Raw genomic sequence first — 25157 nt, 5'->3', positions numbered from 1 at the left:
CTTGAATATTGCCATATTTCTCTGAAGGCAAAGGAGATTGTTTATAGAAAGTCTGGAGGAAATTGGTCAAACTGCTTTTCAGTTATAGGTCACTTAGAAAAGAAAACTAATCGGATTTGTCTCCTTGTTAATAACCCTTCATCTTTCCTTTCTAACTCGTGCATCGGCTGTATTTGAAGAAAATAGCTTGTAATTAAGCAAGAGTATTATTTTTTGTTGTGAGTTTTTGGGGCACAGTTCTACTCCCAATGAAATTTTTGCCTTTAATGTCAAGCAATGGGAGTATGATCAGGCAGTGTGAGCCCTGATTCTCCATCTTATTTACGCTGAGGTGGCAACAGTGAAACAACATTAACTTAAATGGATTTACTCCTAATTTATACTGTATGCATGAGCATATTGCTCATACTACTGGCTGGGTGCAGTTTATAAGAATATTGTTCAGCCATGTACTTAGTACCCATTGCCAGCCTCTACCCACTGCCATGTACTTAGTACCCACTGCTGCCCTCTACTTCAGAGGTGGCTACATTTATGAGGTTCTTTATTAATTTAGTACACTTCTAACCCGATATACTGTGACCCGATCTAACACAAATTCGGATATAACGTGGTAAAGCAGCGCTCCGTGGGGGTGGGGCTGCGCACTCTGGCGGATCAAAGCAAGTTCGATATAACGCGGTTTCACCTATAACGCAATAAGATTTTTTTGGTTCCCAAGGACAGCGTTATATCGGGGTAGAGGTGTATATGATGTTCTTCAGTATCCTTCAGAACAAAACTTGCTGTATGAATGCAGTATTTTCTCCTGGTATGTTAACAGTCTCAAGCCGAGATCTCTGGTTCTCAGTTCTTTTCCTCACCCAAAATAAGCACATGAAATCCTTTGATCCTCTTGAAAGGAGAGTGCTCTTAAAAAGCCAATGTATGCCAGAAGTCTGAAAAAGAAAAGGTTGGGGGGGATTGCATCAGGTTTCCTTTTCCAATAGGGAGGAAGGAGAAGTGTTTTCCGCTGAACGCAAGAACCAGTAACATTCAACCAGATGGGGAAGACTTATTCTGTCTGTGCATTATTATTTGTATTACTGTAGTACCTAAGAGCCCTAGTAATGGACTAGGACCCCATGCTACTGAATAAATCTTTAGAGTTATCCCCTTTTCTGTCACAAAAATGAATAGCTGGTGTTAATCTTGACTCTCAGGAGGGAGTGCTTCTATCCCATCCTGATGCTGTTACTGAGACTTCAGTGCATTTGTTTTGTGGAATCAACTATTCTAAATTTTCCTACCACGAACATTGCAAAGCTATCATTTTATCTAAGAATAAAGCCCATCTAATTGTGACAAACTCGCCTCCACATCCTCTCCAGTGACATATAGTGCTAATTTTCCTCTTTTGGGGTATTGATGCTCAACTTTTCAGTATCTGAAGTCACTTCACCACTCAGAGTTAAAGGAATTAAATATTCAGAAAGCAAAAAAATCTGTAGCAAGCTTGTTATAAAGTGAGAGCTAATATATTAAAACAGCTTAATAAATGTTACAGTATGATTAGTATTAGTTGGTATTCAGGGAAATATCCGACATTCAAAGTCTATTCCCTGTTTTGAAAAGTCCGCTGCTATCGTTGTTGCTACCACCCAGTGACATTCTTTGGTGGTGTATTTCAATGTGCATTTTTCAGTTACCTTAATTTGCTACCAGTGAAAATACAGATTTAACCCATCCCTCAGTTTTTAATTACCATGTTGCTCCCTGGCCAGTTGCTATATCATTATATTGTAATCAGGATGTCACAGGATGTTATGCAATCCTGTAAAGAATGTGACAAGTTGAGTATCACAGCTTTGAAGTGTAACCTATACCCTAAAGATGCTATAGATAATCAAATGGCTCACAGGAAGTGGACAATATCGAGTCAAGAATTGCTGAAAACAAGAAAATCCATGAACTTCAGAATTCCAATGCAGAATTTCCTGATTGAAAGAGAAGTACTGGGAGTCAGCTATCTAAAAACTACTGTAATAACCAAAGAGACAAAGTGGGTGAGATAATATCTTTTATTGGACCAGCTTCTGTTGATGAGAGACAAGCTTTTGAGCCATAGGGTAGCTTATCTCTCTTGCCGACAGAAGTTGGTCCAATAAAAGATATTACCTCATCCGCCTTGTCTCTCTAATATCCTGGGACTGACACGGCTTCAGCTATACCGCATAATAATAACCAAAGACAGATTATCAACCCTTCATTATACAAAGGTCAGAGACAAGTCTGCCCTCTACAGGCCCAATCTTGCTCACTGAAGTCGGTGGCAATTTTGCCATTGATTTCTAGGGCCTGATCCAGCATCAAAGCTCCTTTACTGTTCACACTGGTTGTCTACATGAGGCAAAACCATAATACTCAAAGTATTACACAATAAAAACTATTATGAAAACAAAAATACTGTATAGAAGATTTTTATTTATAACTGAAGTACTCAACATAAGATCTATGGTAAAAATTGGCTAAAAATAATGTTTATAGTATTTTTTTCTTCATAAACAGTTCCCATCTTTCTTTCTTATAGAGTTTGATATTAGGTCAAAGTTTCACAAACAAAACTTTGATTTGATTTGGAATTTTTATCCTCAAGTACTCCCATTTGGAATTGCAGTTTTTGAGGTACTGTTTGGAACAGCCAGCAGAAGGGGGCATAAGATCAGATAAATTACCTACAATAGTGTATACATGCTGTTTCTTTCCAATCCATATCACCAATTTCCTTGTGTCAGCAGTAGGATGCCAGCATTGTATGGGTGTGATAGCTGTTGCTGTAAAAAAAAAAAAAAAAACACCTTTAAATATTTTTTTCACAAAATACTACAATAATGTTGAAACCAAATTATAAAATACAAACTAAATGGATTGGGAAATGACATCGTCAGCATAAATCAGTTATTCCAATATGGAATTTTCATCCCCTTTTTAAAAGTTAGAGAATTATGTAGTTTCACTAAAGAAATACTTAAAATGCAGACAAGCAATTTCACAGCAAACTAATTAGACTTGGAACTCAGTCCCGTTCTCCCCCCGCCCCCCCCAAGAAAAACCCACATTGCTGATTCCACCTCAAAACAGCCAAAACAAAGAGTTCTGCTTCCATGTTCTACAAGTTTCTGCTGTCCTCTCCCAAAATTAAACCAGATGGATGAAGAAATCTTTGGGGATGAGATGTGAAATATAATACATCAGAGGCAGGGAATCTGGAACAAAATATGTAGAAAATGAATAAATCTATCAAAACCTAGGACTGAAACTAATGTGCAAGTAGGCAGCTTTCCCAGTACAATCCAGATGTTATCTAGAGTCCAAACTAGACTCATTCCTGGGGTTTGGCTCTATTAACAAAGAAACCAACATTAAGGTAGCAAAACTCAGCTCAGATCTGCTCCCCAGACTTGTCTGCTTCTGTGGCCCATTTGTTGGGAGTGCTCTGCCTATGCCAGAGGCCCTCTTCGTCCAGACTCTTACCTCTCCTTTATCCAAGACGGGTAGTTATTCATCTCCCTCACTGGGCAGCAGTCCATCCCTATTCATCAAAGCACTCAAACCATAATTAAGTCCCACCAAATAGGGATGGATTTAAGCATGTGCTTAAATGCTCTGCTGAACTGGGGCCCAAGTCAGAAAAACCTACCTAATCCTTTCCCAGCAGGATCAACATCTGCTAATGTTAGGTTGTTTCAGGCAAACACTGTCAGCCTATTCCAATATTATTTTTTATTATATTTATGACAAAGTACTTGCTATTTTTAGGTTATTATAGTCCAAATGCTGGGTGAATAGTGAAGTAAACTGGGGAGAAGGTGTGAATTTAGCCACTGGGTGATAAAGGGTTAGCAGCACACATTGAGCAGGATATCTCTCTTTGAGATATACACTTCCTCATCGTGCTGATGGAAAACCTGGCCATCTAATAAAAGAGACTGAAAGGAGCCTTATGAGAACCAAGCCCACTCTTAATTCTGGTTTTACTAACATTAGAAAGTGAGCAATTAATTTCTTTACTGCCCCAAACAGAGCTACACCACTGAGAGACTTGTTTCACAAACGTTAGAATGGGAGAGGATCCCTTTAGTGAGCACTAATTATCCTTTGAGGTCTTTCAGGTTCTTAGCAGTTGTTTGTTCTTGTTTATCATTATCTTATTCAATATTAAGTTGCATAGGTATTATAATAGAAAAACAGGATCATATTAGTTAAAATTAATGTGAATGTTTATTTCGCCTCTTGAAACTTAAAAAAATAGTCTGAAACAATAAGTGATGTTTGATTTAAATCACTGACATTTTGAAGCACATTTTGAAACAATTTTTAGAATTGTGGAAAATATTTGACTTCGTAATTAAAATGCTGAGGATTTTAAGTCAGAATTTATACTGAAAAGGGAGCTGAAAGGCTTTCTAGTTAGAGGAACTCAGGTGATAGTAGTGTAGACAATTTTTCGAAGAACATAACCTATTCTGGAAACGGTGTTTCAATGAAACTCCTTTACGTTCTTCCAGAAAGACAAGAACATTACATTAAATACCCCTCTTCCATCCCAGTACTGCTGTAAGTTAAAGTTTTAATACAAGCAATGATGACTGTTCATTGTATGAGATTGTCATGTCTTGCAAGCATGTTTTCATCTCACAGTTACCAGGACTTTAGGTTTTGATCATAATTCTCAGTCTAGCTTGCTATAGCATTGGTTAGTCTGATACTAAGAACCTGTAATTTCTTAAGGGTTTGATCCTGCAAACGTACTGGGTGTAGTATTTGCAACTGTGAGTGAAAATCCCATTTATGTCAACCACTAGACCCAATAGTGTTTGTAATATTGGGCCCAATTCCCTGATTCTGCAATTGAATTCAAGCAGGTGAACTCCTATGTTCATGTAGAGAGCCCCACTGAATCCAATGGGGTTCTGCCCAGATCTGGTTGCAGAATCAGGGCTTATGTTTGTAATAATACCCTCTTTCCTCCATCTGATGTCCTCTGAATATTTTTAATCGCTTTGACTTTAAATATTGGACCAGTGCTTATTATGTTTAGATTATATTATTCAAAATGACTTCGTTTCGGTTTCCTTTTGATTTTTTTTTAAACATAGTTAAATGCTCAAAATTGAAAGCGTTTCACTTGACCTAAAACAATTTTTTTTGAGATTTTTCAGATATGCCAGCAAACTGAAACATCAATTATTTATGCAGCTCTAACTATAATCCACTAACAAAAACATACAAAATTGAAAGAAAACAGGAGTTTGTTAAGAGTGCTGACTCCATCAGTTAAAGACTTTGCAGTGACACAAAATGACAGATAAAAGATGCTGTTGCCGGATATTAATTATTTATTCATCAAAAATCATTTTGTATCTTCAGTCCCAGCTTTCTGTAGAAAAACTCTAGAGTAATGCTTGCTCCTTAAACCTGAAATATTAGCTTCTAAAATTATGTGCTGAGAGTATAAATACTTGTAAGAGTATGGCATTGTTTTTGGCCAAGGTAAAAAAGAGAGATTGAGACCTAGCAACTCGCTAGCATTACCAATTAAGGACTGAGAGGAGCGGGACTCATTCTCTTCACTGCTCCATAAAAGCTTGTGCTTTTCTCTTCTGTTTCTGGATTAATTCCTCTCCAATGACATAGTCCTAGTCTATTAGTGCAGTGGTTCTCAAAGCCAGTCTGCTGCTTGTTCAGGGAAAGCCCCTGGCGGGCCGGGCCGGTTTGTTTATCTGCCGTGTCCACAGGTTCGGCTGATCAGGGCTCCTACTGGCCGCGGTTTGCCGCTCCAGGCCAACGGGAGCTGCGGGAAGCGGCATGGGCCGGGGGATGTGCTGGCCGCCCTTCCTGCAGCCCCCATTGGCCTGGAGCGGCGAACCACGACCAGTGGGAGCCGCGATCGGATGAACCTGCGGACGCAGCAGGTAAACAAACCAGCCCGGCCCACCAAGGGATTTCCCTGAACAAACGGCGGACCGGCTTTGAGAACCACTGTATTAGTGGTTCGACTTGCACTGTCCTTAGTGGGGGAAGAACTGGGTTTAGGCCATGGACTTTAATGGCAATAGGATTGACATTGTAATGGTAATATTTCCAGTTGTACAGGTTCATCAACTGAGACCTTGTGTAATTCTGAAAAATAAAATGTCATAACTGTTGAATTTTTAATTTCATTAAAATATTTGACAGAATATTTAATTTCAGTGTTACTTGTTGAATGCATTTTTATTCAACATGCTCAGATTTTTCTTTCATGAATCTGTTTGATTCATTAGTTAAATAGACTAAAGACGTAAGTTCCTAACTCTTAAAAACTTACATTGGGTCTGTGTCATATTACAGCTGTGGAAAATATAGACATTCGAACAATCAGTAATAAAGATATTACAGTCCTTTGATTTATGTTGTTCTAGAAGAATTCTGAAAATATCATGGATTGACTGAGTAACCAACAAAAAAGCACGGGACATGATTGGAACTCAGCAAACAATAGTCAGAAATCTTAAGAAAAGAATTATTTGATTTGCACGGAATATTTTAAGAGGTTCAGCCGGCAATGCGTGTTTATGGGCAGTGGAAGGGCAAGTTGATGGCAGAAAAACATAAGGCAAAAAAAGATCTTGGACGAATGTTGTGGTATCCTGGGTGGATAAAAGGGATTATTCATTCACAAAGAGATTAGCAGATCATTGTACAGAATGGGCTACCATGGTTGCAAACCTCCAGGAAAAGAGATGCCACATAAGAAGCAGGGAAAGAAAAAAAAAAAAATCCATCATTGACAGTAAGTGCTATATTTTCCCAAATAAGTGTGCCACTTGCAGAGTTAGGTCCTAAGCTTGTAATTGCTTATGCATGTGGTTGTCTAAGCATGCAACTAAGTCCTTCGTAATTACATGCATAAAGATTTGCTGGATCACAGCCTGAGAGATATATATTCTCATTTTCTAGGTGCATTTGTGTAATTCACTAACATTAATGAGCCTTGCATACCATCTAAAAGAACATGTATCGACATGGAATGTCTTGCAATGTATGTCTTCTATGGAAAGAGTTTTTATAGTCTGAGCACAATCAGCGTATGGGCAAGATATGGAAATACTTGTCAGCCTGTTCTATAAGTGCTGTTAGCTTTTTACCTAGTCCTTTTGGTCTTCAAGAAAGAAGAGTTAGGGAGTGAAACGCTGGGACCATTAAAGCTAGTAGCAAATTCCCACTGATTTCAATATGGCCAGAATTTCACCTAGGAATTTTTGTGTATTTATTATTTGCTATATTTCTGTCACTTGTGATACAGACTGAATAGAAACTTAACAAGGCACTGTCAAGATTAAAAAAAAAAATAGCTATGTATCAGCCTTGTAAAATTATCACAAAAAGTGGCTAGCCTAGACACAAATTTCCTTGTTCTTATAATCATGACTTTAAAAAAGAAAGAAAAGAACATGCCCATCCCCTTTCTTCCCCTGCTCCCCCAAAACTAAATCCATATCCAGTGGGCATGTGGAATTTTGCAAGGCTCATATATTTTTGAACTGATGCAAAGGTCTTTAATTAGTTTTTTCTCAGTCCTTACTTAGATATGATTCTCACTGACGTCAGAAAGAGGAAAAGTTTATTTAGAACCTCTGGAATAAGCCCAGTGTAAGTTCTGAAGTTCTTTCCTGTGTTGATATTGACACTTTATTAATACCAAACATTCTGAAACAAATATTATGTACTTTTGTCCATTTATGTGCTCATGTGCTCTCTTTCAGTTTATTCAGGTTGTTTTCAGTGACATTAAAACAAAACCGATGGCATTTCTATTTAGTAGACTTTGGTAACCCCTCTCCCCTCTGCCTTTCTCCCAATTTTAATCGTTTTAGCTACCAAATTTTAAGTATTGGTCCTTATTTGCCTGACAGTGTCCCCTTTAATGCTACACCTACTAATGGCAGGCAACATTTTCAAAGTTTAAAAAAGGCTTACTTCACAAGAAATGGATTAAAAAGTTAATGTTCACAAAGAAAACTGTTCACTTCCTTTTAAATATATTCAGATTAACAAATAAGCAATGAGAGTGTGTTTGTTCTGCAGAGTGTAGGTGCAGAGACCATGAATGAGAATAAATTTATGACTGTGGATCCCAATACCGGGCCAATGGAAGCCACCATCAAACCATTGCCATTTAAGGATCCAAACTTCATTGTAAGTATTTTAACAATTAGAAATTCTCAAACTTTAAATGAAATAGTAACTAAGATACTATATTACTACATTGCTAATATTCCTACTAACAAAGTAAGATTAGGAGCCACATCAAGGGTCCATATCATACCATCAATTTTAAAGAAATTCAGCTTCAAAATCCATGCCAGGATATGGCCGAAGTGTGCATTAAATTACAGAACATGAAAATGAGTCCAGAGGCCAACACTTCTTTTATTCAGTCCTGACCCAACGCCAAAAAAGCACTGCTGCTAGATCAAGGTACTTGTAATGGTTTTATGGTCTGGTATCTCGCAAGCCACCAAGGTTAGAAATGAACAATTAATTTATACCATTGTAAATCTGGGAATCCAATCCGTTCAAGTGCATGAGGCATTTGTTCCTAAGCCCAGTCAGGTTGCAAAATAATGGGACTAAGCATCTATCATGTCGTTAGTGATTGCCATTATGCTCCCCCTCAGTAATTTCATTTCCAACATAATGTTAGCGGCCATTCTCTCAATTATTAGAGCTAGAAACAAATAATACTCTCTAAAATCTTGGCATTCCAGCTTTCAAGTGGTGGAAACTCTAGCAATTTGTGAAGTACAGGCTGCTAAAATAACATCCAAATTAAATTGTGGATAGAGGCATAGCAAGATGATGATAGCTAATAATGTGATTGTGGGAGGGTTTTTGTTTGTTTTGTTTTAATATCTGCTATCTTGCTACTTGCTGGGGCTCAGACCCCGTTGGTAGACTCTACCAAATGTTCTTTGGACCAGTAACCTTTTCAGAGTGCTAGTCTTAAGCCATTGCTCAAAAAGAAAGATTTGATCCTTGTAATTTAATTCTGTATGAATCCGATGCAACCATCCTACAGAATAACACCGGAGTATTCAGGCTTTGTGTAGTTTGCTAAGCAGGGGTTTGACAGGGGTATGAAATTTGCCCCAGAGTCTCAGGCTCTGCATTTAGACCACTACAGCCTTTGCTCCTCTGAACTCTCCTCTAAGCACCAGCCTCTTTGGATTGCATGGTTTATGCAGAAGCCTCTCACGTGCCCAGAGCCTCTCCACATAGCTTGAGTACAGGATTTGGGTAATGCAGATTCATTGTGCTGGCCCTCCAGGTCTCAGGTGAATTTCACCACGTCTAAATTGAAACTGCTGATATCCACAGGCATGAAATCTGAGGTATGTACAGAATCTAGTACCACTGTTGCAGAATTAGTTGTAAAATTGTACTGAAAACTACCACAGAATTGTCTCACACTTGATATACAAATTAATCAGAGGGAAATTCTAGGAGCTTATTCTGAACCCACATCTCCATGAGCTGCGATTAACAATTCCGCTGACCTTGAAAATAATTTTATCTTAATTTAATCTCATTGTGAAGAAAATAAAGTCAAATAACTTAGCTTTTAAAAGTATGCCAAAAACTGAGAAACTTTTAGTTCGCTGTACAAGAGAGAATTTTTTATTGCAAATTTAAAAATAAAAAGCAGGAAGGAAGAAGTTGCCCATTAATTGTTAATCCCAAAATATCTGGATTTAAGTCCTGATGCTGCAAGGTGCTGTGCACCTTCTGGCAACTGAATGGATCAAAGGGTTGATAATGGGATCTAGAGCCTTTCTCCCATAAGTCACCAGCTCACATGCAGCTGAGTTAATTTGCACTTGAGAGTTGTTGCCATTAGATTGCTATCATGTAAGATGAAACTCACTCCAGGTCCTAGCAGACATAAGTTCATATCAGTTTAGTTGTTGGCAGTCTCCGCAGGAAGATCCAGGATAGAGAGTACTTTTCTGTATCACTCATTCAAACTCCTAGAGGTGAACCCTCCAGAACAAATTGGAGGCACATTCATAGAACAGTACAGAGAGCCTTGTACTATCTTTGCCACTACTGTACCTTTCCTGTCAATAAAGCTATCAGCCCAATACCTTTTACAAGAAATACACAAGTGCATTAGGCCTAAATCCTGCATTTGGGTCTCTGTGGGTAGGCCTAGGAAGAAAACCATGTCAATTTCTAAGGCACCCCATACAGGTGTAAGGATCCATCTGCATATATACACAGGCAGGATCAGGGCCTTCTCAAGCATATAGCACTGAAATTTGTGCTGATCTTGCTTATGTAAATCCAATTTATAGCACTTTCCGGCTATTTAAGTAAAGTATAATCAGTAAGTATCGTTGTTACACCACCCATCCCCGTTGGTATTTTTAAACATTTGAAAACGCTGTCAGTCCCATTCTCAATCCCTCGATCTGTTCAGATGCCAGAAGGTGCAGAGCACCTTGCAACATCAGGCCTTAAATCCAGATATTTAAATCTTGCTTTAGTGAATTTAAAAGCAAAATATACCGTGGGAAAATAAAAGATAGCGTTCTGTTTTTTCTTCCTTTTATTAAAGCAAAAATAAACATATTCTTCACAGTGTAATAATTAGTGTATTTCCAATTTGGTTGAGTATTGCCACTGGCTTTAGATCACATCATAAGTGCCAGCAATAGGCCAAATAGAGAACTTTAAACGTGATGAGGTAGGGGAAAAATCCATGTAATGAATCTGAATTACAAATGTGTTGGGATGGAAATGGCTGTGGTATCTGTCAATAGTCTCTCTCTTTCAGTGCTATCTAGGTTACCATGGTGTTACTCATATAACTAACTGTTCCATCCACTTTCCATTTTGGATAGTCATTGCCCAAAAAAAAAAAAAGTTCATGAGCATCCTCCCTGAATACAGTATCTTACAGTCAGCTCTATGGAAAAATCTTTTAACAGTGAATCCTATTAATCTACTTTACCATTCCCACCTCCTCCCATTCTCAAGCACTTTACACACCAATTTATAAAATACAGCCAAAATGTGTTTGCAGAACTTTGTGAGAGTTTTGATAAGGCTGATGTGGTAGGTAGTAATTATTAACAGAGATAACACTTCAAAAAAGAACATTTTCTTATAGCTAGAAGTAAAACTGAGAAGCTGAGTCCTTTCATCATTTAGAAGTAGTACAGTATGTTGTATATCTTCTTCCTCTTGAGGGACATAAATAAATTACTCCATAGCAATCACATTTGATAACTGAAATTACTGTTATAATAACTATAGCAAGGCTTCCTTTAGTATAGCTTTCAAAATGCAAAATAATCTTTCCAGTACAACATTCTATTACTCTTTTTCTATTCTGCTGTCTTCTTTCATTTGAAAGAAAAATAAGATTTCCACCAGGCTTCTTATAGCATTGATTACATTTTACAGGATCAGTTGTATTTTTGCACAATCACTTTTCACTTACTGGAAATACAGCTGCACCTGTAATTTTGTATATGCCATGCAAAAGAGAATTTAGACATGTAATCACAATTTAGATGCAACCCCATAGTAAACAGTTTTAATATGATGGGAAATGCATTGAAGTGCTGAATCCTGTAATCTCAGACTAACCCTAACCAGACTGATTTTCTATTTCCATGTAAAAAGCAGATTTTAATTTCCTTTGGTTAATCCCAAACATAGTAGTTTTGACACAGTTCAAAAAAAATCTGTTTTTCTTGCAACTGAAATTAAAGTGTACAGTGTGTTAGACTATTGATTAAATAAGTGAGCGTGATAAATGGTTCATGACAAGATGAGGCATATCGCAAAGGCTATGAAATAAAAATGTCATATTTTGAAATAGTCATCTTTATTTTTTCTTAAACACTATGTTTTAATTCTAGCATTCTGGCATTGGTGGAGCAGCAGCTGGCAAGAAGAACAGAACTTGGAAGAACCTAAAACAAATTCTTGCTTCTGAAAGGGCATTGCCATGGCAACTCAATGATCCTAGTTGTAAGCTGCTTAGATGCTTTGCATGTATTTATAAATAATAAAATCCACACAAATTACTTTCTTTTAAAATGAACCTAAATTTTATCTATGCATACAGTATTCTGATTGAACAAATTCCAGTGATATATTTAAGAACAGCCTGACCCCACAACCAAATGGAGAGGAACATGGAACAAGTGTAATTGGGAATGGTGTTAGAAAGTTTATGCCTGTTTGAGAGAGACAAGTTTGTGAGGAAAATAAATCTACGAGAACCAAGTCCTGAGTTGTTTACTCAGGTCAAGATTCTGTCACCTTTGTTCATGTTGAGTGGTACTGTATGAGTAGCCCCATGTCTGCCTTAATCTACTCATGGAGTAAAGAATTGCTCAACATGAATAAGAGAGGCAGAGTCTACCCAGAATTATCTGGGCAGGCTATAAGAAATCAAAAAGCACCTCAGGAATTGAGTATGTTTGCATTTTTTAATATTTTATTTATCAGCCTGTCAGGGTATATCTACACTGCAAAGAAACCCCTGTGGCAACAAGTCTTAGAGCCTGGTCAACTGACTCGGGATTGCGCCATGGGGCTGAAAATAGCAGTGTAGATGTTCCTGCTCAGAGTGGAGTCTGGGCTTTGAAACCCAACGAGAGGGGTGGATCTCAAAGCCTGGGCTCCAGCCTGAAAAGGAATGTCTACACTGCTATTTTTAGACCCGTAGTGCAAGCCCAAGTTAGTTGATCCAGCCTCTGAGACTTTTTTGGTAGTGTTTTGTCCAAAAATAACTTGCCATTTTTAAAAGGGTTTTCGAGACTAGTATTGTAGAAAAATGCAGACTACTGTGTGTTCCTGGCTATTATAACTGAAACTGCTGATGTTGCTATTTCCACTACATTCTGTTTGTAAAAGTAAATGTACACATTTAAAAAAAAGATAGAAAAACGAATGTAATTGCATATTTTAAAACAGCTGCCTATAGCATTAATATCTTTTGAATTATTGCCTTATAGCGCACATGACGATTAAAGGATCTGATCTGCTAAATTGGAATCCTTCATCCATAAAATCTGAATCAGATGCATGGGGAGGGAAAGAAGCAAGCAATGTTCAAGATATTTTTGTACATATCAGTACTTTGTCAAGTTAGGGTTTTTTTTTTTTTTTTTTTTTTTTTTTTTTTTTTAAACTAATGAAACATACCGAGATGTTTGCATACAAGAGCAATGCTATTACTGTCTAAGGGACACCAAAAAAATAGCAATTTCTATCATTTCATTTAAGTATTCAGACAATTTTCTAGGTCATTGGCCAGGCTTAAAGTGGCACATGCTTAAAGATTTATCTGATTTAAAAGATTACTTTGCTTTTTTGGATTACAGTATTTCAAAGCTTCAGTCTTGAGCAATGTTTGGTGGTCTTAACGTACAGCCAGCATAGTGACTATTCTTGCAGATATAATATCTCTGGCTGTAGAGGAAATATTGTCATTAAGACTTGCATGAAACCATGGTGTTTGGAATGCAGTACAAATAGCTCTCTTGATTTTTCTTCCTTTAGGGGCCAATCCTGCTCACCTTACCTCTGTCAGTAAGGCGAGCAGGATGGGGGCCTTAGTGTACAAAGAAAGCAAGCTAAATGCTTTCAGTTAATTCTGTTTCATGTTTCTTTGCCTCACTGTTGCTAGTCAATAGAAATTTAATTTAGTAAAATAATTGTTTTTCAACAATTGTTTATCTTTTCAAGTGTTATTTTTATTTAAAAAAAACAACCCCCACAGATGTGACCCTGAAAAAATAGAATGCAGAAGTTAATATCTTCCTTTCTCTCTTTGACATACTTTTAGACTTTAATATCGAAGCTCCTCCTTCCTTTAAACCAGCCAAGAAATACTCTGATATTTCAGGACTTCCTGTAAGTATTTTTTTAAACTTATCTAAATTAGCATCTCATTTCTCACAACACAAAATAAAGATGTATTCAGGTAGGTCCCACTTCAGCAATTTACTTAAACGTGTCCCATTGATTTAGAGCAGGGACAGGCAAACTTTTTGGCCTGAGAGCCGCATTGGGTTTTGTAAATTGTACGGAGGGCTGGTTAGGGGAGGGGGTCGTGGCTCGGCCCCCACCTCCTATCTGCCCCCACCCCAGGACTCCTGCCCCATCCAATCCCCCCTGTTCCCTGACAGCCCCCCTGGGACCCCTGCCCCATCCACACACAGCTGGCTACCCCCAGACCTCTGCTGTCCCATCCAACCCCTCCTCTTGTTCCTGACGCCCCCCCCCCCCCCCCCCCGGGGCCCCTGACCCATTCAACCACTCCTTCTCCCTGTCCCCTGACTGCCCCCTGCCGCCCCATCCAACCCCCCCTCCTTCCTGACTGCCCCCCCGGGACCCCTGCCCCCATTCAACCCCCTGTCCTCCCTGACCTCCACCCCGAATTCCCCTGCCCTCTATCCAACCCCCCCTGCTCCGTGCCCCCTTACTGCGCTGCCTGGAGCACAGGTGGCTGGCGGCGCTACAGCTGCGCCGCCTGGCTGGAGCCAGGCCACGCCACCCCACCACGTAGCTCAGAGCACCAGGTCAGGCCGGGCTCTGTAGCTGCACTGCCCCAGGAGCTCACAGCCCCGCTATCCAGAGCATTGTGCCAGCAGCTGAGCGAGTGAAGGGGACAGCGAGGGAGGGGCCTGGGGCAAGCCTCCCGGGCCAGGAGCTCGGGGGCCGGGCAGGATGGTCCTGTGGGCCGTAGTTTGTCCACCTCTGATTTAAAGCCAAACCCTGAGCTAAACTGCTTCTATCACATAGCTCCCAAAACCTAGGTGGACTCCATGGCTAAAGATCCAAAGCAGATTAAGAGTCTTGCCCCTTGAGATAGCTGCACAAGTTCCCCTATCCTGCCTCTTCCCAGGGGTAGAGTCTGGTTCTCCCCACCCACACACGCTATAGGTGGAGCTGGTAGCTCACATTTCCCATTACAGGAAAGGACCCTGTTTTCAGTTGCTTATAATTTTTCTAAACTTCACCATTCAGACTAAAACTTTCTATGTCCAGTGTCTGTCTCCAGCTCATTATTCTTAGTCTTATTTGGAAAAATGATTCAACAGTTGCAGAGAATAAGATTAGGGAAAAATATGTTGTTTGGCTCACTTTCAAAAAAATTCTACAACTGTTTCATTGAGAAGCTCTAATGCCCCTATGATTTGGAGTAATAACTTGAAATTTGGCAGTGGGGTAGCCTTTGTGTCAGGGTTATACCTTTTGCTGCTGTTATGAAAAAAACACCCACATTTGGCCAAATTATAAGACTTTAAAAAATGTCAGTTCACATATGTTGAGCAGAGACTTGTTAGAATTTGGCAGCTAAATTCTCCATCTGCACTGAGCATAGTTAATGCAGTTGCATGCTGTCCTGGAGAACTGGATTTTACTTTTGCTCTGCTACAGATTTCCTATGTGATATTAGTCAAGTCACTTAAATTATATTTTTAAATTAACTGTGTGGTTCCTCAATTTCTGGATACCGAACTTTAAGCATGTGGAATTTGTGGAATTGCTGAGCTGAGTGCAGAAAAACTGCAACTGAAGTCAATAGAAGTTTTGCTTTGAACATGGAAAGTGCCATATAATACTAACTACTCTGAAAAATCAGGTCCTGGGCATCTCAAACTGGGAACCCAAAATTGGTGGACACTTTTGACCTTAATCTCTCTGTGCCTCAGTTTCCCATCCCTAAAGCTAGGATAGTAATACTTCGCTACCTCACAAGGATGTTGTGAACATAAATTCATTGTTTGAATCACTCAGATACTGTAGTGATGAATGTCATAGAAGAGTGCATGGGGAAATTAATAATTCTGTGTTCAGAACAGGATTAGAGTAGTGTGCAGTGAACAAGGTGGAGGGCCACACACTGAAAAATGAGGAGAAAACAAAGCATTGAATAGTTGCTCATTAAGTGAGCACCATCCATTCTGGGCACTGAATGCTGAGATAAAAATAGAATGTGATCATGTAATTAAAGATTGTATCATAATGCATACACACAAGGGAGCTGGAATTAAGCTTGTATGAACAACATTAATTTGGGCATTTCCTAACTTTTGAGAGCTTTACTTTGCAACCTTAATTTTCTTTTAACATCTTTTTTTTAATTTTATTTATATATTGTGACAGACCCAGACCAGTGGGGTACAGGAGTCTGGTAGAGGGCAAATATACTGGTCACTGGATGAGTAGTTTTCTGTTCCCTGAGTGACCAGAGAAAGGGGCTGCACTAGAGTAATCAGGAACCTGCTAGAACCAGTTAAGGCAGGCAGGCTAATTAGGACACCTGGAGCCAATTAAGAGGAAGCTCCCTAGAATCAATTAAGGCAGGCTAATCAGGGCACCTGGGTTTTAAAAGGAGCTCACTTCAGTTTGTGGGGCAAGTGTGAGGAGCTGGGAGCAAGAGGCACAAGGAGCTGAGAGTGAAAGGGTGTGCTGCTGGAGGACTGAGGAGCACAAGCATTATCAGACACCAGGAGGAAGGTCCTGTGGCGAGAATAAGGAAGGTGTTTGGAGGAGGCCATGGGGAAGTAGCCCAGGGAGTTGTAGCTGTCATGCAGCTGTTACAGGAGGCACTATAGACAGCTGCAGTCCACAAGTCCCTGGGCTGGAACCCGGAGTAGAGGGTGGCCCTGGGTTCCCCCCAAGCCTCCCAATTGACCTGGAATGGGGGTTCTTCCAGAGGAGAAGGTCGCTGGGCTATTCCCCAACCCACATGGTGAATCTCTGAGGCAAGAAAATCCGCCAGGCACAGGACCCACCAAGATAGAGGAGGAACTTTGTCACTATATATATATATATATATATATATAGGCAGTTGGTGGATGACATCAGAGGAGACAATATGTCTCCCAAGAGATCCTTCATCTCTGAGTGATACCTGCCACTTGGATCTCAGCTGACAACTCCTAAATCTAGAGGGTCAGACCACTGATTCAAACACATGCCTTTCTCCCCTGTCATTTGGGACTTAGCTCGCCCACCCAATAAAACCACTCCCCTTCAGCCAGTTTGCATTTTTTAACTAGAGTATTATATATATTATGGTAGCACCCAGGATCCCCAAGGAATGATCAGGGTTCAGTTGTATTAAGTGCCACATAAACAAGTAATCCAGAAGTCTCTCATTCGATAGAAAAGACAGGGCGCAACAGGTGGCTGAAATAGACAAATGGGGGGTTGTTTGTATTATTGTTACCTCACCCTCCCAAACAGATTTTAGCAGAAAAACAGAGGCTGCAACTAGTGTCTTCATCCCCCTCCCCTCCCCTTACAATTGCTTTGCAGGTTTTAACAGTAGCCCTAATTGGGGTTACTTGGGTTGCAGTAACATCTCTGGCCTAGCACCGGGGAGGGCTGCTGAGGGAGCTTAATTGCATAAGCCTTTTCCACTTCCACCTCCCAAAGCAGCTCTATAATTCCCTTCCACATTGGCCTTGACCCTCTTCAGAATTGGTCAGTTAGTGAGCACATGGATTAGAGAGACTACTATTTCCCTCTGCTACATAAAAATATGTCAGAGTTTGGCTCTTAATTAGCCAGAGGAGACCAAATTTAGCCTGGGGAAGCCTGTAGGTTTCCTACTGACTTCAGCAGGCTCTTCCCTTCTTTTTCTTCATCCCCCATTGTCAATGAGCTATGTAAATGTAACTACTCTAGCATGATCCAGATAACCTTTCTCTGATGACTGCATTCAGCACTGCTTTTTTTCTTTTCTCTTTTGGCTCTTTCAGTTTTTCATCTGAATTCATCTTGGGACAAATTTCCTATTTTGCTTATGGCTGGAAGGTTTCTCTTGACTGATAAAAATATCCTGCTTAACAACCTTTCTTATTAAGATAGGAGACGGTGTGTCCTTTAAATTGCTGAGTCAGAATTGGTTCATAAGAAGCACGACATTTATTCTTAAAATCACTTCCTAATGGGAAGATACAGTACGTAAGGGAATATTTTAGAAGTCTAGTCCAAAAAATGTCCCCTTGTTCTCTGTGAGAAATCTGATAGCATTTGTATGAGAACATTTCCTGTGAGGAGTGCAGGATTCCCCAAGAAATGTTATGTACAATAAATTCTTTAGCATTACTCATGCAAGGAAGTATTAAATGGTCTGTCTTATATAAAATGAGGAGTGCATTAAAACTCTCCCATCAGTACATTAGCAGTTATGTTAAATACCACAACTGAATTCTGTTGATTCTTGTCTCTCTCTGTGTGGTAAAACAGATGGAATTATATCCCTTAATGTTCTAATAAGGCAGCCAATTTATAGTTTTAATGCGACATATGCTAAACGTTCAAAAAGAATTGTATTTATGGATTGCATTTGCATTTCTAGACACAAACTCTTCTGTTGAAACTTAGAAGGTAGGCCTTTGGTCATATTAACATATAGAACAAAGTAATTTAATCTAACAGAAAAAATTACTCAAATGCTTGAACTTCTGCCTTTTCTGAAAACGTATCAGCTTTGGTGCTGTAGAAACAGACTAAGATAATTACATACTTCAAAACATGATAAAGTATCTGTGGCCTTTGACTTAGTTTACAAAATGTGGAGGACTTTTTCCTTGCAAAATTGCATTGCTCTGCTTTCTATCTGATTTAATTATTGCAGAAATATTTGAAAAAGTTTTAATCAGATTGCTTCTAACATAATTTATCTGAAAAATCACTAGATGGTAATTACATCTAGTATATAGTAATATCTTGACCTCCAGTGTGAAGTGTAAGACTGGTAGAGGATCCTCTCAGGGTCACAATTTTTTAACAAACATTTAATGAAATGCAATAAATAAGTAGATATGATTTAGCTGAAAAACTTATTGCTATTGTCCGTTAAAAATCAACAGGTTTGCTTAGATTTTCTTACACGCCTTGAGCCAAACTCATAGAACTTTCGTGTCCCTACACCTATATACCCAAAATAACTGTGTTGACTACATCAGGGATGATATTGGCCCTTCATTAAGTCCTACATTTGCTATTTTCTGAAAGGTAAAATATTTTCCATGTTAAGTTAATGTTTTGTGACGTTTTTTAAAAAAAAATGCTATATGGCAATAGTTCTCAATATACTCTGCTACATAACTTTTACCAGCCCTGGCTGTTGACTATCCTATAGCCATGTACTGAGTTTTCACTTTAAAGTGCCCTACAAATTTTTCCGCCATGGAGAACATTTCCTTCCCACCATGGACCTGGCAGGGGGTTCAACACTACACCCTGAATCTGGGGGGACCTACAGAGCCTGTGCTCTTCTGCAGTGCTTCCTGTCCCCTGGTTCCCTTGGTAGTATGCTTCTTAAGGAAAGCAAACTTCCAGTGCCTCAGCTGTCCACCATCCCAAATCTCTTGTCAGGGAGAGCAAGGAAGGAAGGTCTCAGATCACTGCTGGGTATGACATAAGATAATAGGAACAGGGTCAACAGTTATTTCAGATGGGCCTAGGGCGGCGAGAACAATAGCATGGAGATTAGCTTTTCCCTTGGTTCTACCCAATGTGCTGAGCCTGATAGCTAATATATGCTCAAGCTTTCTGGGGCAACAAGGAGGGAGGGATGATGGAGAGGAGCTGGAACCTCACCTAGGAAGCCCTAATCCAAATGTAGCAGAAGTGGAGGATACAAGCTAGACTAGGGGTGGGCAGACTTTTTGGCCTGAGGGCTGCATCTGGGTATGGAAATTGTATGGCAGGCCATGAGTGCCCGGTGGGGGAGGGGGACTCTATGGGGTGTAGAATGGGGGGCTCTATAAGGTATGTTACCGAGGTGGGGGCAGAGGGGACTTACGGGGTGTGGCACGGGGGGACTCTACAGGGGCATACTGGGGACTCTTAGGGGCCCTGCCGTCAGTGACCCCAAGGCGGCCGTACCGGGCACTGCCACGTGTGGAGACACCCTAGCTGGGATAGGTGCGGCCCCTGGGTGGTTTCGAGGCTCTCGAGGGTGGGGCCATAGAAGACTGGGAGGAAATTGGGCACGCTGCTGCCTGGAAGGCAGGGGGTGGGGGCGGCGTTTCCAATCCCGGAAACAGCATGATGAAGTCGCACCTGTGCAGGTGGCTCTGCATGCCAAAAGATAGTGCTCATCAAGGAATTGTGAATCGGGGGCTGGGGAGTGCCAGACGGAGCGGAGCAAGCCCCCGACCCTGCTCCCCGGCGGGAGTTCGAGGGCTGGATTAAAACGTCTGACAGGTCAGAAGCGGCTCCCGGGCTGTAGTTTGCCCACTCCTGAGCTAGACCAATGTTAGTTGTGTCACTCGGCTACATTATGATGCTGAAAGCAGAAATCTGGAGTAATGCAAAACACTGAGTTCAAATTTCTTATCAGTTCAGTCACAGAACCAAAAGCTTTTTCTTTACAAAAATCTTTGCCATTTTAAAGAAAACTAAAGCTACAAACAATCCGACACAAGCAGGGAAATCAAGCCACAGCTTTCAGACCACCCATAATTCAGCCTCTTTGTTGGTAATATATTGGCAACAACCCCATTCTTTGGAGAACTACCTTGTAAAGGACTGTACCAGACACACAGTTGCTAGGGTGATGTTAGAGAGCTGTGGTAGTTTTTTTTTTTTTTTTTTTTCTGCTGTGTAGATTTGTATGTGAAGCTATTTTAACCCTATTATGTTTAATGCATTTTTGATGTAAAAGCTTTTTCAGGGAACTGTTTAGTTCTTGCAAAAGTTTTGACATGTGAGGGAAGAAAGAGGAAACGACTTTTTGTCACATGCTAACATCTCATAAATTTCTCGTTGTTACACACATTATTATGGACTCAAGAAATGTTTTGTTTTGACATTTTTATTGAGATTTCTCTCTGAATGGTATCTCTGCCATTGTTTCTTTTCCAGGCAAATTATACAGATCCACAGAGCAAGCTGAGATTCAGTAGCACTGAAGAATTTGCTTACATTCGGATGCTTCCTTCAGACGTTGTTACAGGTTACCTGGCATTAAGAAAAGCAACGAGTATAGTTCCCTAAGACTTGCAAAATGCCTTTGAGTGACCAGCCATGGATTGGGATAACATTCAGTGTTTTAAATAAAACTCCGATTGTGGCATTGAGATTATTGGGGGGGAGGGAGGGGTTACAAATGAATACTCATATTTATGTCTGTAAGTGGCTTTAGATTGAAATGTGCATTCGAAAGAATATTTAGTTTTAATTTTGATACATCTGTATATTTGTTAGCTTGCTGACTCTTAAGAATCCTGTTGTAGTCAACAAAAGATCCTGAACGTTTAGGGTGCAGTCCTGGCCCTACTGAAATCCGTCTGAGTTTTGCCAGTTACTGCAGTGGGGCCAGGATTTCACCCTTGCTATTGTTAAGTGCACTGATATTTGTCTCAGAAGAAGGAGTGATCTGAGCCCAGGAGTAGTGACCAAGAACTCCTGAGTTCTAAACCTGCCTTGCATATGGAGAAGTCACAAACTCTTCACTTCAGTTTGCCCCCTCTGTAAAATACTTGTCTGAATACTGTTGTGGGGATTAGTTGGTTAATGTCCATTAAGCGTATTGAAAATGAAGATGTCTATTCAAGTGCTAATGTGCTAATATTTATATTGCAAACTTAAATATGGGGCAGGGTGCTGGGTGGGGAAACAGATACTGAATAACTTGGGATATTTTAGCTTTCAGATAATTAAGAGAACTGTCAGTGTAATTAAAATTATACACACAAACTATGATACAAGACTCAATCATAACGAATAAGGAAAAGAGGGGTGAATTAAGATTGCATAAATTCTGGCATTTCCTTAACTTTTGAGTACTTGACTTTGCAACCCTAATAATATTCTTTTTAATGTATTTTTTGTATGAAATTTCCTAGTTTTTAAAAAAAACAAACTGAAAGAACAAAAATTACATCATTAGCATCATAGAAACACCTCCATGGTTCATCGACAGGATTGGAATCTTCTGATTCGCCACACTGACCTCGGTTGCAGGAACTAGTGGAGCAACTGATAGCAATAGTGGGTTGGCATCTGCTCTATGGACCAGCACTAGAGGGGTGTTAGATGCTTTCCCAACTGATTTCACAGATATTTGTTCACAGGAGAGGAATGATGAGACTTGGAAATCTTGGATTCCAGTCCAGGTTTTAGAGGGGAGTGTGATCTAAGGGGCACAGTCTGTTCTGCCTGTTCCTCCTCCTAAAGTATGATCCCCTCTGCCTTTTCCCCTCCAACCTGTCTCTGTCCTATCTCTTCCCCATGCCTGGCTCCCTGTCCCAGCCTCCTTGCCCCACAAGTCCTCATCTCACCCATTCGGGCATCCAATTCCAGTCTCTCTCTTCCCCCCAAGTCCCTTTGCTCAGTTATTCCAAGTCCCCCACCTCACTCTCAGCTCCTTGTCTTGTCTACATGCCCAGTGAGTCCCTGTTGCCTCTCTCCTGGCTCCTCAGCCAGTCATTCTTTCCCTAGCCCTGGCTTCCAGTGTTTCACCCACCCCGCCCAACGCATGCTCCCAGTCCTAATCTCCCTCCCCGAGCTACTTGGCTAGTCTGGGTCTCCCCTGTCTCTGGCTCCCTCTCCTAGTCTCTGCCCAGCTAGTCCCAGTTGTCCCCCTGCACCCAATCTTGTCAGATCTGTCTCCTCTGTCTCACTGCACCACTGGTTCTTAGTCCCATTGAATTTTAATGGCCAGGTTAGGGAGGAACGGAGTCATTGTGATCTTGTGGAATGAGCCTGGGCTCATGGTAGCAGGTCTGTTCTAATCAGAACTCTGCCACTGACTTGCTAAGTTACCTTGAGCAAATCGCTTCATTTCTGTCCGTTTCCTCATTTGTGAAATGGGGCTAATGGTGCTTAGGAGTCTAATCTCCCATTAATGAACGTCTGTACTGTGTTTTGCACACACAGCCCTATGGCAGTGCTAATTATTATTATTATAGATTTTTCTCTACTGCCAGGATGTATACACAGAGTACTGTCAACATTGGCTTACTTCCAAGCCCTAAACAGGAAGGTTAATTAATAGGAAATTTCAAATTTACCGGCTGTATCTGGGATTTAAATGCCCATTTTTTATGATCCAAAACTTACAAAACAAAGTCAATTAAAAAATCTTTTTGACGTGTTTACAACAGGTCCCTCAAATCCTTGGATATTGGATAATGCCACAACTATATCCCAGAACAGGAAATAATAAAACAGTATATCTCACTTGATGCCAGTAAACATCAAGGCCACATTCACTTCGCGTATGTGTTTTAAAAGGGATGTTTTCTCCTTACTTTATGTACTGAAGAGGTGTTTAAGATAAGCTTAACTTTGATATGAAAAGAAATCTTGTAGTACTACTGTAAGATCAGTATTGCTTTGACTAAGCAGACAGCAGCTCAGAAAATTGGATTTCAGCACAGGTTATTGGCTCCCACAAACACATTTACAATTCTTTTGGTACAAATCCACATAGGAATGCTTTTAGAGTCCACTTTCCCCCCCAGTTTTGTTATAGCCATGTTGGTCTCAGGATACAAGAGAGACCAGCTGGGTGAGGTAATATATTTTATTGGACCAACTTCTGGTGGGTGGAAGGGACAAGCTACTGAGCTTCCCAGAACTCTTTAAAGTCCCTAGCATGTGTGCTGTTGGGGAACATACAATGTCACTGTGTAACCAGATTTGTTTAAAAGTTTCTATTGTACAGTATGCATATATATATATATATATAAATAAAATAAAAATTAAATATCACATTTGAAAACCTGAGTCTGTCATGCTGAATGAGATTGTAATTATTAGAGGCATATAAGGTTCAGAGGTCTGCATTTTTTAAAAAAAACAAAATTTGATGGGCCCATCTCTTTGTGACTGTTAGGGTCCCTTTTTCTTCTCTCCTCTTGCTTGTTAGCTATTGCTTCCCTTTTTTCTCATCCCAAGTGGCTCACTTATAATCATTAGGCTGTGGAGTAGTAATGATAGGAAGTGAAAGAAGCAAGTCACTTGGGACATTTAATATTAAACTGAACAAAGTCAGTTTGCTATGTGGAATAATCAAAATATACTTGAATTGGTAGAAAGTTGAACTATAACTCTTTTCCAACATCTGATTGTCATTTATTCCATCTTTTTGTGTGTATAGTGTATGGACCTGCTACTGTGTCACTGGTTTCAGTGAGAGCAGGATTATCTTTGTAATTACATACAAATTGAAAGTTGAACAAACCAAGAGCTAATACATGCTATTGAGAAGTGATTTTTAAAATATATATTTTGGGGCAGCTTAAGGAGAGGTGAAGACTGAAAAGAACATATAACCTTATACATTTCCTTTAAATGGTAAGGAGAACATAGAAAGGAAGATAATTTTGAAATGGCAAACATTTTGAGGGGGAGCACCTTATTCAGAGAACGGATTTTGACTATTAATGCATCCCCATGTGCGGCATTGTCTGCTCATGATCTTGGAAGGGGTTAACTATTAAATGTCAAGACATCACTGTCTATAAGTTGTCACCCATTGATACAGACCACAATTTATTTGTCTCAAACGTGTTTCTATTAATAAGCTCTATAATATTCATGAATGATTTATCCACCAATTATAGTACCCCATTTTCTCCTACATAATTATGCCTCTAAGGACCTGATCCACCAAGGTGCTTAGCACCTCAAGTCCCATTGAATGTAGGGTGTCCAGCAGTTTACAGAACTGGGCCCTGTGAGGGGGAATTTGGTTTCAACTTTCAAAGCTTTCTTCTTTGAGGGGAGAGGGTGGTCCCCTTAATTCAACACCCCAAAGAGGACCAGGACTTCTGTACCTAAACTCAAAGATCTCAGATCATCCACTAACCGCCTAATCCCCCCATTCTGCCAAGTGTCCCACTCACTGTTGTCCTGGAAACACCTTTGGGATGTGGTTCCACCTGCACAGTTTATTATAATCTTTGTTTGTAATAACTCATGTTGTTTTACACCTTAGGGTTGAAGGGTACCATGGAAAGCAGTCACTCTCAGAGCCCAACAGTGCCTCACTTTCTCCCATCGAGGAATCTGCATCCTCATGGAGCTCCCACCTAAGGGTATTCACAGAATCTAGAAGAAGCAAAGGAACACGG

General features: G+C 40.1%; 1 protein-coding gene across 4 annotated transcripts in view; it reads left to right on the top strand.

The window, feature by feature from the left end:
- The window catches only part of INO80C (INO80 complex subunit C), a 46092-nt gene extending 22295 nt beyond the window's left edge, over window positions 1–23797 (top strand). For 2 of the 4 annotated variants that reach the window (XM_054018815.1, XM_054018812.1), the window contains exons 2-5: window positions 8110–8220; window positions 11955–12066; window positions 13892–13959; window positions 20941–23797. In XM_054018815.1, coding sequence (XP_053874790.1) covers window positions 8128–8220; window positions 11955–12066; window positions 13892–13959; window positions 20941–21072 — 405 coding nt within the window. In that variant the 5' untranslated portion in view covers window positions 8110–8127 and the 3' untranslated portion in view covers window positions 21073–23797. Of the gene's footprint in view, window positions 1–7527; window positions 7675–8109; window positions 8221–11954; window positions 12067–13891; window positions 13960–18938; window positions 19078–20940 lie in introns of those variants that run through there. The other 2 variants (XM_054018814.1, XM_054018813.1) reach the window with 2 other exon arrangements.
- Window positions 23798–25157: the final 1360 nt, after the last annotated feature.

This window comes from Malaclemys terrapin, chromosome 2 (assembly GCF_027887155.1).
Source record: "Malaclemys terrapin pileata isolate rMalTer1 chromosome 2, rMalTer1.hap1, whole genome shotgun sequence".
In the NCBI taxonomy this organism is placed as follows: Eukaryota; Metazoa; Chordata; order Testudines; family Emydidae; genus Malaclemys; species Malaclemys terrapin.
This window is presented reverse-complemented; position numbering and strand designations above follow the sequence as displayed.